This window comes from Macaca nemestrina, chromosome 1 (assembly GCF_043159975.1).
Source record: "Macaca nemestrina isolate mMacNem1 chromosome 1, mMacNem.hap1, whole genome shotgun sequence".
Lineage (NCBI taxonomy): Eukaryota > Metazoa > Chordata > Mammalia > Primates > Cercopithecidae > Macaca > Macaca nemestrina.
The window spans coordinates 211,305,813-211,320,463 of NC_092125.1; the positions used below are offsets into that span (position 1 = coordinate 211,305,813).

General features: G+C 52.0%; 1 protein-coding gene across 4 annotated transcripts in view; it reads right to left on the minus strand.

Moving 5' to 3' along the window:
- The window catches only part of LOC105494409 (EPH receptor B2), a 205,412-nt gene that overhangs the window by 131,006 nt on the left and 59,755 nt on the right, over window positions 1-14,651 (minus strand). For all 4 annotated transcript variants that reach the window (XM_071098836.1, XM_071098829.1, XM_071098828.1 and 1 more), the window contains exon 2: window positions 2,159-2,223. In XM_071098836.1, the coding sequence (XP_070954937.1) occupies window positions 2,159-2,215 (57 nt within the window). In that variant the 5' untranslated portion in view covers window positions 2,216-2,223. The remainder of the gene's footprint in view (window positions 1-2,158; window positions 2,224-14,651) is intronic.

The following is a 14,651-nucleotide window of genomic DNA, read 5'->3' on the forward strand; positions in this document are numbered from 1 at the left end:
CTCATGGACCAGGCTCGTTCCCACTGCTGAGCCTTTTGCACACTTCTGTGCCCTCCTGGAGCACCGTCTCTGGTCTCCTCTGCACCAGGCTCTCTGGCTGCTGCTGTTTGCATTCACCAACTTTCCCAAGGGCCTTCGGGAACAATCTCCCTGCGTGAGGGCCCAGTACACTCAGCCCTCTTGGGCCAGTGTCAGTGGGACTGAGAGCTTGCTGAGGGCAGCCACCCCTCCTGTCCTTCTCCTGTGTCCCCCTTGGTGTTGGCTGGCTTCACCTGGGGTAGACCCAAAGGAGCCCCAACAGCAGAGTCCCCTCTCCCATCCACATCCGGGGCTGGGCACCCTAACAGAATCTCATTTCTTTGGCGTGATTATCACACATGGTCTATATGGTTAGACCCCTTTTACAGAGGGATAGGGCGTAGAGACCAGAAGTGAGGTCACTTGGCCCAGGCCACACAGACCCAGAGCTGTTCGTGTGCTTGCCTGTGCTGCCTGGAAACACAAGGACCCCACGTGTGCCCCAGGAGTCCCGGGTTCTAGTCCCAGCTCTACTAACTTGATGAGTGGCCTTGAGCAAGCCATTTCTCCCTCCTGGGCCTCCAATTGCCAAATGTGCCTGTAGGAGTGGCAGCTGATGGAAGAGGTGTCCCCCTCAAGTGGGTGTCCTTTATCCTGTGCTACTCAGATTCCCTGGGCCAAGTCTGTGCGTGTGGAGCAGGGGCTGGCAGCCTGGGGAGGGTCAGGTGCGATGAAGGGTGAGTGCACACAGGGAGGGCAGGTCTGGAGCTGACTGGCTCAGCCTCTTCTTCAATGGCGACTCTGAAGCTCCCTACATTGCATTAATTTTTTTTTTTTTTTTGGTGGCACCATGTGACAAAGTCAGCCCCTTGTTACAACCGCTGCTCTTCTTCAGAACTTAATTAGAACACTTAATTAGAGCACTCTGCCTTTCTCCCCTCTCTCTAATTAACATGCGGAGGCCCTGCAGCCTAAACACCCCAAATAATTGCGTCCGGGGGCCCTGCAGCCCAGCCTGGCCTCATTACTGGCAGGGTGGGGCTGTGGGCCCAGCCGCCTTCGCAGATGGAAAATTGGTGACAAGAAAGAGCCACAGAAAGCGGCCTGACCCTGGGGCCCTGCCTATTGAGAACACAGGCCTGGGGGGTGGGAGGAACGCAGTTCCCTGGGGCAGCAGCTGAGTCCCAGCGGAGCAACCGGGGTGGGGGGAAGGGAAGGGCTGGGTTGTAGAGTCCAGAGCCCTCCCCAGAGACCACGGGGATGAGGGATGAATATTCAACTTCATGACAATGACAATGATGATGATGATTAGAGCTCTCTTGACTGGGAGCCCAATCTATGCCAGGCATTGTATTAGACACTTTGTAGGAAAACCTCACAACAGTCTTGTGAGGTCTAAGACATCATCACCATTTTATAGAGGAAGAAACTAAAGCTCAGAGAGATTAAGGAACTGGCCCCAGATCACACAGCTGGTGAGTGGCAGAGCTAAGACAGATTTTCAGGACTGTTTGACCCCACAGCCTGTAATTTATGCCCGATTTTGCTCTTGGAGAGCTCACAGCATAGACCCTAGGATGATAAGAGCCAAAGGATGGGGAGCTTTGTGTTATGGGGACCCAGAAAGCGGGCAGAGAGGGCTCAGTCATAGTCCTGAATACAAACCTTAGCCCCTCACTTATTATCTATAGGGCCATGGGCAGGTGGCTACACCTTGTTGAGCCTCAGTTTTCTCATCTGTAAAATGGAGATAATTCCTCTGTATGGGATTAGAGATGATGTGTACAAAGGTGCTTAATACAGTATCTGACATAGAGTGGGTACTCAGGAAAAGACAGTTCACTTTCTTCATCTGTAAAACGGGGGTAGTACGAGCACCTACTTCTCAGCCTCGCCCTATGGATTCCACGGGATAAAGGCTGAAAGCATCCAGCCTGTTGTCATGGTAACTGGCTCCATCAATGGTAGGGGATCATGGCTCCATCAATGGTAGGAGATTGGGAGGGTGGGGCTGAGAGAGGCCTGGCTCTGGGCCCTGAAGAGGGAGAAAGGGGTTAGAATATGATGGGGCATTCAGGTCCTGCAGCAGGGTTTGAGGGATCCTGGGGACCAATGCAAGGTTTGGGGACCACTGACTCACCCCTGATGGAGGATGCACCATCCAGCCCAGCTCAGCCGTCGCTGTAGTGGAGTCCATTAGCGTTTCTGTGGGGAGAGCAAAGAGTCACCGCTCCGCCCCACCTACCAGGTGCTGTCAGTCTCTCTGTTGGGCCCTCATCCTTCTTTACAGAGAGCCCCGCCTACTTCCACTGCCCCAGTCATCTGGCTCTAATTCTCCAGACTGCTCTTGGTTTAGACTCCGCCTCTCTACTCCATTATCCCGCCTACCCCCACAGCCTAGCCAATCATCTAATGCCACTCCTCTAGGCCCCGCCCCTCCAGGCCAAGTCCACCCTTACATCGTGGTCAGGCTCTACCTCTCAGCCAATCTAATCCCACTAACCTAGGTACTGTCCTTCCCTTCCTTTTCTGGACGGGGAGGGTCTTACATCCACTAAACCTGGGGTCTACTGGATGGGTTTCAGAGGGTCTGCCACTAAACTCTTGGGTCTTGCCACTAAACATCAAACTCTGGGGATCTGTTTGCTTTTCAGCATGCATGAAACTCTCAAAAACGGGAACTTGGGCCTTAGACGGGCTGTTCTTGTGTCCCAGCTGAGACCCCCCAGTTTCCCCTCCTTGCCCCTCTGGCGCACATATCTTGTCAAGACACTCTCCCTTTCTCTAGAAACCTGGAGTCTTCCATCATGTTCCTGTGGCTGAGGTCCCTCCCCCGGGGCTCAGGTAACTCTGCCCCCAGGACAGGGTCCCAGGAGTGGAGAAGTGTTGAGAGCAAGCACTGCACCCAGTAGGGGCCAACTGTCACATGGCCTGTGGGGGTTCAGGAGATACATCAGCGTCTGGGACCATCCTGAGCCCCACTTGCCTCCCCCAATTCCAGCAGCTGCAGGGAGCCACATGGCCTAGGGGGAAGAAGAGCCACATGGCCCTGGAGACCCCCATTCTCCCCAGGTCAGGTTCAGGACCCCTCTCTTCTACCCCTTCCTGGCCTCTTTGGCTTCCAAACACTTTCTGAATGGAATTGCAATACACCGAATGAATTTAAATGAACCCCTTTCAAGCATTCATTCGACAAAATATCCTGATGCCCATTATGTACCAGGCACTGCACTGGGCACCCTGAGAGAGAAAACCGTGGCTAGCGAGACCCTACCATGGAGCAGTTCCTGGTCTGGCAATGGAGATGAGGTATGAATATAAATAGCTATGAGACAGTAGGGGGAGAGACCTAGAAGGTCACAGTGACACCACCTCGCTCGGTGAGAGTGGGTAAGAGGTATGCTTGCTGCCATGCTCCAATTCTGTGCCCAGGGCAGGCATCACTCATCAATTCCTATACTATGGCCACATGATACTTCTTGCCACAGTATTCCAGGAAACAAATATAAACCAGAGATGCTGTCCCTGGCCCAGCCCAACTGCCTCCTTTCGGAGACAGGGCAACTGAAGCACAGGGGTGAGAAGGGGCTTCCAAAGATTGCACAGGAGTTGGCGGCACAGTGGGAAGTGCAGGTGTCTTGCCTCCTAGCCTATAAACCTTTAGGCACTTCAAACAATTAGTTTAATGGTCTGGGCTAAATGACAAGGACCAGGAGATTGGGGCTGTGTGCCCAGTGTCCAGGCAGCTCAGAAGTTCCAAATGGCAGATAATTAGGGCTTGAACTATGGCAGGAGTGGAGGGGATAAAGGGTGGGGACAGGAGGAAGCATTTGGCCAGAGGTGACCCCAGTCAGACCCCTGAGCTGACAAGAGAGGATGCAGAAGTGTCCCCACGACCGCCTGTGGCTTGTGTCCCTGTGCACTGGCATCCCCGTGACCGCCTGTGGTCACTGTGTCCCTTTCCACTGGGGGCTGGCACAGGGAGGGGGTGTGGGGTAAGGGTGCCAGGGACGGTGGAGCCAGTGCCAAGGGCATCTTTTTGATGGCAAATTGGAGGGAAGTTCTATTATGCAGCTTTGGAGCTGAAAAAAGGGTTCCTTTTCACACTCCGAATGCTACAGATTTTTCTTCCTGGAGAGAACAAGGGCTGAACTTTTAACCTGTTTTCTCTCATCGGCCTCAGCCAGAGACACGCCAAGTCGGGCTCTCTGCCTGGGCCCAGGGAACAGCTGCTGGGAGCTGTGTCGAACAAGGCAGAGGAGAGACTCTGCTTGGGACAAGAAGAGGGTCGGGCGGGGGAGGCAACCCCACCAAGCAGGTGGCCCCATCCCTTGGCTAGATTCCTGGGCTGACCCAGAGGCCAAACACTAGAGGATTCCATGGCCCAGAGAAGGAGGGGCCGGGAACTGACATCTTCATCGTACGGGTGGAAACTTGGGCTCAAGGAGGGCAAATGGCTTGCCAAAGTCACACACTAAAAGTTGGTGCTCAAACTCTGGGCTCCCAAGAAGCTTAGGGTGGGGGGACCCACTGTCTGCCTGTGCCTTCTACCTCTCCTGGCCCAAAGCAGTGGCCCAAAGCATTGGGAGGATCTCAGAAGGACTGGAAGTAAATGGACTGGCTGGTTTGCAGACACAAAGGAAATACGAAGGAACATGAAGTTTGCAGATCCCCTTGGGAGGAGGTAGAGGGCCGGCATCTCCTCTGCTCCCTTCTCCAGTGCCACTCCTGGCTTTGCCTGGAAGCCTGGCTCTGGGAAATCTGTCACCCCTCTGGGTTGTGGCAGGAGGCAGCACAAGCATGCTCTCTCCCCAACCTGGTCTTTTGCTTTTCAATTTTAACACCTCCCTCTACCTCTGCACGAAAGGCAAATGAGCAGAGCACACAGACCTGGGCTCTGGAGATCACAGAGATCTGGATTCTAACAGCAGTTCTGTCCCTTCCTTGCTTGGTAACCAATATCACTTGCCATAAAAGGAAGGAAAATAAACACAGACTCTTACAAATGAACCTTTTGAGGCAGGCAGATCACTTGAGGTCAGGAGTTTGAGACCAGCCTGGCCAACATGGTCAAACCCCGTCTCTACTAAAAATGCAAAAATTAGTCAGGCATGGTGACGCATGCCTGTAATCCCAGCTACCTGGGAGGCTAAAGCACAAAAATTGCTTGAACCTGGGAGGCAGAGGTTGCAGTGAACTGAGATTGCACTATTGCACGCCAGCCTGGGTGATACAGCAAGACTCTGTCTCAAAAAACAAAACAAACAAACAAACAAACAAAAAACAAATGGACCTTTATTTGTTCTATCTCTTGTTAAGTCTCAGTTTCCTCACCTGGAAAACGGCCAAAATACCTTCCGAGTCTGGAAGTATAGCAGCTTGGATCCCAGCACAAAGTAGATCCTCACTTAGTAACAGCTGCTGTCTTTAGATGGTGTGCAATGCTTTTTGGCACACCCAGTGCCTGCACACACTGCTTCCTCCTTTGGGCTTATTAGGTGGCCCCTGAAAGTGAAGGCAGTCCCAAGAGGCTCCAGCTTAGTCTGCCTGCCTTCCCCCACCTCCCAGATACGCCTGCCAACATCTGACAAGCATCAGTCTCTTGCTCCACGGCCAAAGCCTCCATGGAGCCCATCCCAGTCCATCTGATGCTGCTTTCCCTGGGGTGCCCTGAGTTTTCTCTTTGTTCCTCTCAAACCAAGCACAAAAGTCAAACTCTGTTCTCTGGGGAATCTGGAGTTAATAGTTATTGCCTCAAGAACTTAGTGGGTTCAGGAAACCAAGCTCTGTTTCCACCACCATCATGTCCTTTTTCCACCCTGTAACACACCAGATGCCTCCCCTCCAATCCCAAAAACCTACAGAGGGAGAGAACTCATGTCTGCTGAGATCCTATTAGGAGCCAGAATCTCTCACCAACATTCTCACAATAATGCCAAGAGGTACTTGATACTGTCCCATTTCACAGATGACCCATTTCACAGATGAGAAAGCTGAGGCTTCCAAAGCCTCGGGAACTTGCCCAAGATCACACATCTATTCCACCCACAAGCTGCCTTCCAGTCAGCAATGAGTAGGTGAAGAGACTGGCCGTCTCACTCTGCACAGACAATGTGGTCTTTTCTCACCCTTGGACCTCACACATACTGTTCCTTCTGACCTTCTCACCTCTACATCTTCTCTGCCTGCCCTACTGTTCGTCTGTGAAGTCTCAACTCAGGTCACCTCCTCTAGCAAGTTCTCTTAAATCCATTCTGCCCCAATGCTCTGCAGCCAAGGGTGTTTCAAGGTATCCCGGCACTTGAAGATATTCTGGGTGGTAACTACCCCTGTTTGCTATCTTCTCCCAAAGCTCTGTGGTCCCCTGAGAGGTGGGTGCTGGGTCCCGGTCCTGGGATCCCTAAGACCTAGCACAGGGCTTGGCACACAGGCCTCCTCTCCCCATCTGCAAGGCTTGAGCATATGCCAGTGTTCTGCTCCACTACGGTTGCCCAGGCTTGAGCCTTTCACATAGACAACGTTAATGACTTTAGCCATTTCCACCTACAACCTGTACAATTATTTAGTTACTACTTTTTCTTCCACTTGACTCCTTTTCTTTCTTAAACGCATCTTAAAGAGGAAAAAAACGTAATCATGATTATAAATGGAAAACCAATATCTCTTGCCATAACAGGAAGGAAAATAAACACAGACTACTACAATTAAAAATGTTTGTCTGCAAAGTACCGAACATCATTTCACTTCCCATACTTTGGGAGCTGCTGGGCTCCCTTGAGCTGCCTCTGAAGCTCTGGAAATGTTTCTATCTCTATCCCCACTGTGACGGTGACAATCTCTCATGCAGGGGAAGCTGTTGTCACTGTACACAGATAATTAATCACCACACTATGTGGCTGAGACCACAATGAGGACGTGCGTGGTGTACTGCAGGTTATAGGAAATGAATATGGAAGCAGGGGAAGAAAATGCCAAATTTAGGGATGGCTTCCAGGAGAATGTGACGCCTGCATGGAGGCTTAAAGACTGGGTGAATGGGGAGTGACTGATGTGGAGCGGGAAGGGCACGCTAGGCAGAGGGGAAGCGGAGGCAAAGGCCAGGAGGTGAGCTGAGCCACAGTGGGGTTTGTGGGAATCAAGCGCTGGCTGAAGGATGGGGCTGGAAGCAGTGGGAGCTGACAGCTGAGCCTGGAGAGGTTAAGCAGGGGCTGCCCAGGTAGCACAGGACAGGGCCATGAAGGGTCAGCAGCTCTCCGAGGCCCCTCTGCTGGATCATTCCTGTCTCTCCACATCCTTGCCAGCCTCGCTGTTATTACCTGCTTCCCACTCTGCCCACTGTGCTGTTTCACCTGCTCTTAGGCCCTCCCACCCTATTGAAATGTCTGGTTCCCAGACCTGGGCTGCTCTTAATGCCCATTTTAAAAAATCCCAATGGATAGATGAAGAAAGAGACTCACAGATTCTTAGCATCCAGGCAAAAGCTGGACCTGGGGCCACCAGCCCAGAGCGTCTTCCTCAGTGTGAAAACAGGGGCCCGGCCATGGGAGTGACTTTGGCGCTACCCCTACTGTCCCCACACCCCCTCTCCTTCCTGGAGGCTGCACAGAAGAAAGCAATCAGGAGGCCCTGACTGCCGGGCTGGGGAGGCCCGATGGCCCCTCTGGCTATGTGTGAACGAGCAGTGTACATTTCAGAAATATTTGAACTTAAAGGGGAGACACACTGAAGTCGTTAGCGTTGGGCTGAAAGGAGGTGGCTGCAGGGGGGCCCCTTGCTCTCAGGCTGGAGCGGGTGGTTGCCCCCTAGTCTCCAATCCACTCCTAGTCAGCTCTGTCTGATCCCCTCGTAGGCTATAATTCTCTAGGACCACAGATGCCGCTTGTCTGCACTAATGACAGTATGTGAATGTTCCAAAGTCATGAAGAAAGAACTTTCATTAAGCACCTATTGCATGCCAAGCACTGTCCAGGGCCCTCTAAATGCCATTGCAGGCTCAACCTCCAGAAGTATATACTAGTATTAACCCCATTTCACAGATGAGGAAACTGAGGTCAGAGAGGAGAAGCAACCTGCACAAGTGCACACAGGAAGGGCTAGGACTGGAACCCACATCCATCTATTTTCACAACTGTGTTATTTTTAAGATGCCATGGCCATAGCCTTAAAAAACAGACAACACAAAGCAACAAAGTCTTCAGGGCTTGTGTGTGTTTATCTTCTCTCTCTGCATGGGCCTGTGTGAGAATAGCAGGGGGCGGGAGAAGGGCAGCAGGGGAGTGGGGCATAGACTGCCCAGGCCAGAATCTTGGCTGTGGCACTCTCCAGTGTGTGATTGCAAGCACGCCAGTTCTTCTCTCTGGGCCTCAGTTTCCACATCTGAAAAATGGGTCATGGTGAGAATTAAATGACACCATGTAGGTGAGTCCTGTTCATCTGATGTCTCCCAGGGCCCACATATAGGGGAGGTCTGCATCCACCTTGTTCACCACTGTACCCTCAACACTAAGAACGAGGCCTGGCACTAGCACACGCATCCATCCTCCACATGGCAGCTGGGTGATGTTCCTAAAGTCCACGTGTGATCACCCTTCAGAGCTCCTGCTGCCTGAAAGATCAAGTCCTAGCTCTCAACAAGCTACTCGAGGCCCCTGCCAAGCAGGCCAGCTAATTACCTTCCAGCCAGTCTTCCTCATCTCTCATATCCAGCCATCCAAAATTTCCTCCTGCTTGCAGAAAGCACTTTACCTCCCCGAACACTGGTGACTTGACCCTTCTAGATTTTTCTGCCTGGAACGCCTGGCCCTTCTTGCTTTGTTGGCCTGGCTAACTTCTCTTCCAAAACTGAGCTCAAAGCCTCCTTCTTCCTTCTTCCTGGCAGCTGTCCTGACTCCTCCTGCTCTGGCTGGGTTAAGTAACAAAGTCATGGTCATTCAATGAACATCTCCTCCACCCGATGTGTGCCAGGCCCTGAGCCAGGCACTGGAGACACAGAGGCAGATCAGCAGGCCCTTCCCTCAAAAAGCTCCCAGACTAGTGCCCGACGTGTGAACTTACTGCAGGGAGAGGCGGAGTGAGACGGCTGGTCCCGGCCAGGAGCCAGGAAACCCAGAGGAAGAAGGGAGTAGCTTTGAGCAGGAAATTTGGAAAGGCATCTCAGAGGAGGTGGCGTGTGAGCTGGAAGGAGAGGGAAGGGCACACCACATACAGGGCCCAGCAGAATCAAAGGCACAGAAATGTAAGACATCGGGGAAGGCTGGGCAATCATAAAACTGATGACTGGCTCTCAGTGGTGGGCTCCAGGCCAAGCGCTTAGCACTCATTATCCCATTTCATCGTTAACTATTTGTGAAGTAAGAACTTTAGGATCTCCCTTTACAGTTGGAGAAATCAAAGTTTGGAGAGGTTGTTCAAGGTTTCCATGGCCAGGAAGCAGTGGAACTGGGTCTGCCTCGCACCAAAGCCCATGTCCTTAGCCACTGCGCCACGCTGGAGTATCCGTCCCATGTAGTGGGAGCAAAATGCTTCATGGAAGGAGATGGTAGCACAGGACAGGGCATCAGAATGTGGAGGGCCTCTCAAACGTGGGGCTGAGGAACTTGGGTCTTATCCCACAAGCAGCGGGGAGCTATGGAAGATTCTTGAAGAGGGTAGTGATGTGATCTGCCCTGAGAACCGCTGAGTTACAGAGTGGCCTTGGCAGAGGAAATTAGGCTAGATTTGGGGGACAGCTGGGGGAAGGGTTGAAGCTGAAGATGAACAGACACCTGGTAACCGCACCCACGGGTCTTCACCTACAAATTGACTAGCAGCCTGCAGCCCAGGCAGCAAACCAGCCTGGCGTGAGACCCATGCAGCAGTTGCAAGCCCGGGCTCTTCCCAGTGGCTCCTGCTGCACCCTGTCTGGGGCTGGCGGGGCTGAAGTGGCCTGAAGCTAGGCCTGGCTGGGATCTCATGGCCTGGTAAGGCCAGCCTGGAGGCCTGACCCAGACTGTCCATGGTCACAGCACTCTTTCCATGGTCCAAGTTAGAAATTCCAGGAGGAGGCAAGGACACTGACAAGCTTGGAAGAGTCACTTCACCTCTCCGAGCCTTAGTTTCCTCATCTGTAAAATGGCGATGACAAAATCCTTGCTCTGTATACTTCACTGCATTGTTCTAAAGATCAAAGGAGGCATTGGCAGCCAAAGGTTTTCACAGCATGCGAAGGCTGGACCATACAGAGCCATAGGGAAAGTCACTGACATTGATGGCGGCCTCCTAGGGGCAGGCACTTCATTGATATTGTCTCATTTACATCCCAGAGCAAACTTAGGGGGAAACCAAGGCTCAGAGGGATCAAGGACTTCCAAAAGGCCACATGGCCAGTAAGGGGCAGTGTAAAATTTGATCGCTTTGGTCCGATCCCAGAAGCCACTAGATCATGCTGCCTCAGGAAACGGAAGGAAGAATCACTGCTTTCATCTCCCTGTGCCCTCGTTGCCAGGCCCTGAGCTAAACCCTCTACATGCCCTGTAAGGCCAATACCTTTATCCCATTGTACAGATGAGGAAACTGAGCCTGCAGAGGCTCAGAGATCTGCCCCAAGTCCTACAGCCAGAAAGAAGCAAAGCTGAGATTTGAACCCAGGCCAGCCTGACTGAGTTTCCTGAGCCCTCTCCTCTATAAACATCATGAGAATGGGAGCCCAAGATGGCCTTGGGTTCCCTGGCCCAAAGCAAGGCAAGAGGTGGAGACGCCAGAGAAGACCCAGACTAGCTCCTAGAAGAATGCAGATTTTCTAAAGTGAAATCTACCAACAAGCAGCACGTTGTTTTTCTACCTCGGCCCCCTGCTCAGCCCTCAGTCTCAAGGAAAGAGAACCTGGCTAATGTAAAATCCTTCTGCCCAAGGACTCTCGTAGCACACACCCCTTCTTGTCCTCCCACCGCTCAGAGGCCCTTCTCTGCCTCGGTTGCCTGCTTGGAGCCTGCTCTTGTTTTCTCAGGCCCAGGCGGAGGAATCCCTGTGACGCCAGCTCCTCTGCTCTGTCCCCTGCCTGCCTGCCGCTGGCCTGGGCATCCGCCAGCGCCGGCCGCCCCGGCTGAAACCCAATCCTCTGGGCCAGCCCGGCTGCTCACTAACAGCGGGCCACATTGTGCAGCCGGGGCTTCGGGAGAGTTTGGATTCGCTGCTTGGGGACCCACTTAACCTCGGCAAAGGACAGGATGATGGATGGGGGTCTGGGACGGGGTTGCTGGGGGTGGGGTGGGTGGTAAATGAACACCAGGGCTTGCTGGGGAAGGAAAAGAAGGGAGGCAGGGACGGGAACAGCCCTGGACACATTAAGCGCTCCTTTAGTTCCCACAACAACCCTGAGGGATGCCTGCGACTGGTCCCATTTTAGGTGACTTGACCAAGGCCACATAGTGAATCAGAAACTGAACCCAGGCCAATTGCCCTCAAGTCTTCCTGATACACCAGGCTGCATCTCACAGCCAGCATTTGCCGAGTGATTTTTTAATTTTTAAAGCCTTTTACTTAAATGAACCCACACAGTTTTCACATCTATTCAGTAGGTAAAGAAGTATCATCATGGCAGCTGGCATTACTGGGCAGCTACCGTGTGCACGGAACAATGCCTACCACATTAATACTCATCTCCTGAGATCCTAACGGGACATATTGAGGGAGGACCAATCGTCAGGGCCATTTTACAGAAGAGGGGAGGAAAGCTCAGAGAGGCAGTCACTTGCAAGACACGGCAGAGCTGAGATACGCTCAGGCTAGCTAATGAAGGCAGGGGCCCTGGGCACCCCAGTTGCTTATAGCTACATCCCTTCTGAGTGGTTCTAAATTGTGTGCATCTCCCCTCTGCCCACTGGACACAGCCTCACTCCACTGTTGGCACTCGAGGTGCTGTTCCTTCTCCCTGCCATGTCCCTCGCCCTCCTGGCCTGCCTAGGACACTCAGACATGTTCATTAAGACCCATCTCAAATGTCTTCTCTGAGAAGCCTTCCCTGATGACCCTGGCGCTGGGGCTCCCGGAGTCCTATATGTGTCTCCCATCATTGTACTTGTCACCTTGTCCTGCAACTTTCTTTTACTCATCTGCCCCTCAACTGGACTGTAAGTGCCTTGTAGGCAAGACCAAGGCTGGTTCACTGTGGTAGCCACCAGCCTCTAAAACCACCTTACTCCTGATCACCCAGGCCCACCCAGACCTTAAATGCTCTTTCTTGCTGACATCATCAGTCTGGGTGTCTGAGTTTTTCCTCCAGGAAACGCGGTCACTGGTATCAAGATGACTCCATATAGTAGATAATCCAAAGTACTTACTGTGCTGAGCTGTCACATATATTATCTGTTTTGATGCTCACAATGCCCCACGTGATAATGATTATTGTCCCCATTTACCCACCCACCCATCTATTCATCCAGCCACCCACCCTGTCACCCCATCCATCTGTCCCACTCCACTCACCTAGTATTCTACCACCTGTTCATCCACTAGCATCTCGCATATGTATCCATTCATCTTCCTACTGAACCAACCTCCCTTCATCCCTTCCTTCCTGCAGATGGGGGAAAATAACCTTCAGAGAGGTTAAGTAATCTGCCCAACATCACACAGCGAGTACATGGCAGATCCAGGAGCAGAACCAGGTACTCTTTTAATCACTCTGCTATGTGGCCTCTTAGCTGTCTCACTTTATTTCTAACTGTCCTGTTGCATGCAGGTTTAATCTTACAAGTCACCTCAAATCCTTCTGCATGTGAATGGAGTGTAAATTACAAATCAATAAGACACAGGCCACTGTAAGTCCAAGATGGGGTCTGTCGGGTTGGAGTCAATTAGCAAGCCTGCTGCAGGACCTGCTGGGACTTGATGGATTTGCCTAATTGGCACTGGTTTCCCCCAGTGAAGGACAATTAACTCAAATCCCAGAACCCAGACCACCCCTCTGCTTCTGGGCAGGGTGTCAGGCATTGAGCTACATGAAATTTACTGTTTATTCATTCACCCATTGACCCATACGCCCACTCATCCATCTATCTTTCCAACCATCCAATCCTTGCAATCATCCATAAACCATCTTGACATCTGCTCACTCACCCACCTACCTATTTACCCACCCGCACACATCTATACGCTGATCCATCTGCCCGCCCATGTAGCCACCCATTCACTGATCCAGCAGTCCACCCACCCACACGCTCACCTATCCATCCATCCATCTAATCACCCAATTCAAGCAGCTATTTAGGAAGTCATTCTGCCATCTTGTCTTCCACTCACCCATCTATTTATTCATCTACTCATTCTCTCATTTACCGCATTCATCTGTCTATCCTTACACCACCAATTCATCCACTCACCCCATGCCCAGCATCCCACTTAGGTTTTCTCCCTTCCCCTGAAGTAATCTCCCTCCCTACCTCTCCTCTTTCCATTCATCTATCCACTCGACCATTCATTTACCTGTCCATCCATTCGCATCATTTATTTATACATCTATACATCTGCTACCCACTCCTCCCATCCAGCCAGCCTGCATTTGTTGAACAGCTACTATGTGCCAAGCCCATGCTGAGTACTAGAGAATCAGGCTGTATGTGGTGGCTCACGCCTGTAATCCCAGCACTTTGGGAGGCTGAGGCGGGTGAATCACTGTAGCTCAGGAGTTCCAGACTACCCTGGGTAACATGGCAAAACCCTGTCTCTACTAAAAATACAAAAATTAGCTGGGTGTGGTGGTGCATGCCTGTAATCCCAGCTACTTGGGAGACTGAGGCACGAGAATCAACTTGAACCCAGGAGGCAGAGGTTGCAGTGAGCTGAGATCTCACCACTGCACTCCAACCTGGGTGACAGAGTGAGTGAGACTCTTGTCTCAAAAAAGAAAAAGTAGTAGTATTGGAGAATCAAAAATAGATACTATCACTGACTTAGAGAAATTTACTGATTTGAAGCAAACCCTGTATGGCTCCTGCCACTAGTTCCCAAGTACTTTCCAAGCTCCACATTCTACCTGCGGATTGGGCCCTTGCTGAGTCTGGCATCCTGGGCTCTGTTCTGTGGCCTTGGAACTTGGCTTCCCTTTGCCTTCAGATAGCCTGCTTCACCAGGGCCCCATGTGGCCTGAGAATCTGTTGTCCACATCACATTATGAACATGCACATGGCTGGGGCCCGTCCCACCCCAAGAGGGGCCAGTGAATGGTAACTTAAACCAGGTTCAGCCCCACCCCTGCCACAGTCTCCTGTCCTACAGTCTGTAAGGGAGATCCCAGACATAAGGGGTCCCAGTCTATAAGGGGGATCCCACAGCAAAGGAAGAATCCTAACCCTGCCTGGAGGTTAAAGGAGACTTCCCAAGTGAGTGGCAACTGGCTTGAACCCCAAATTGAGTAGAAGACAGCAAGGCAAAAGGAAGGAGGGAAAGAGAAAGCACCAGCAGAAGGGGAAAGGGTGTCTCGGGCAGAGAGAACAGCTTGTACAAAGGCCAGGAGGAGAGAATGATCAGGGCCCCTTCAAGAACCTGCAGGAGGGAGAAGGAAGGCCTAGGAGAAAGAGAACTCCAGACACCAGTCTTTTTTTTTTTTTTTTTTTAAATGGAGACAGGGTCTCTCTCTGTCACCCAGGCCAGAGTGC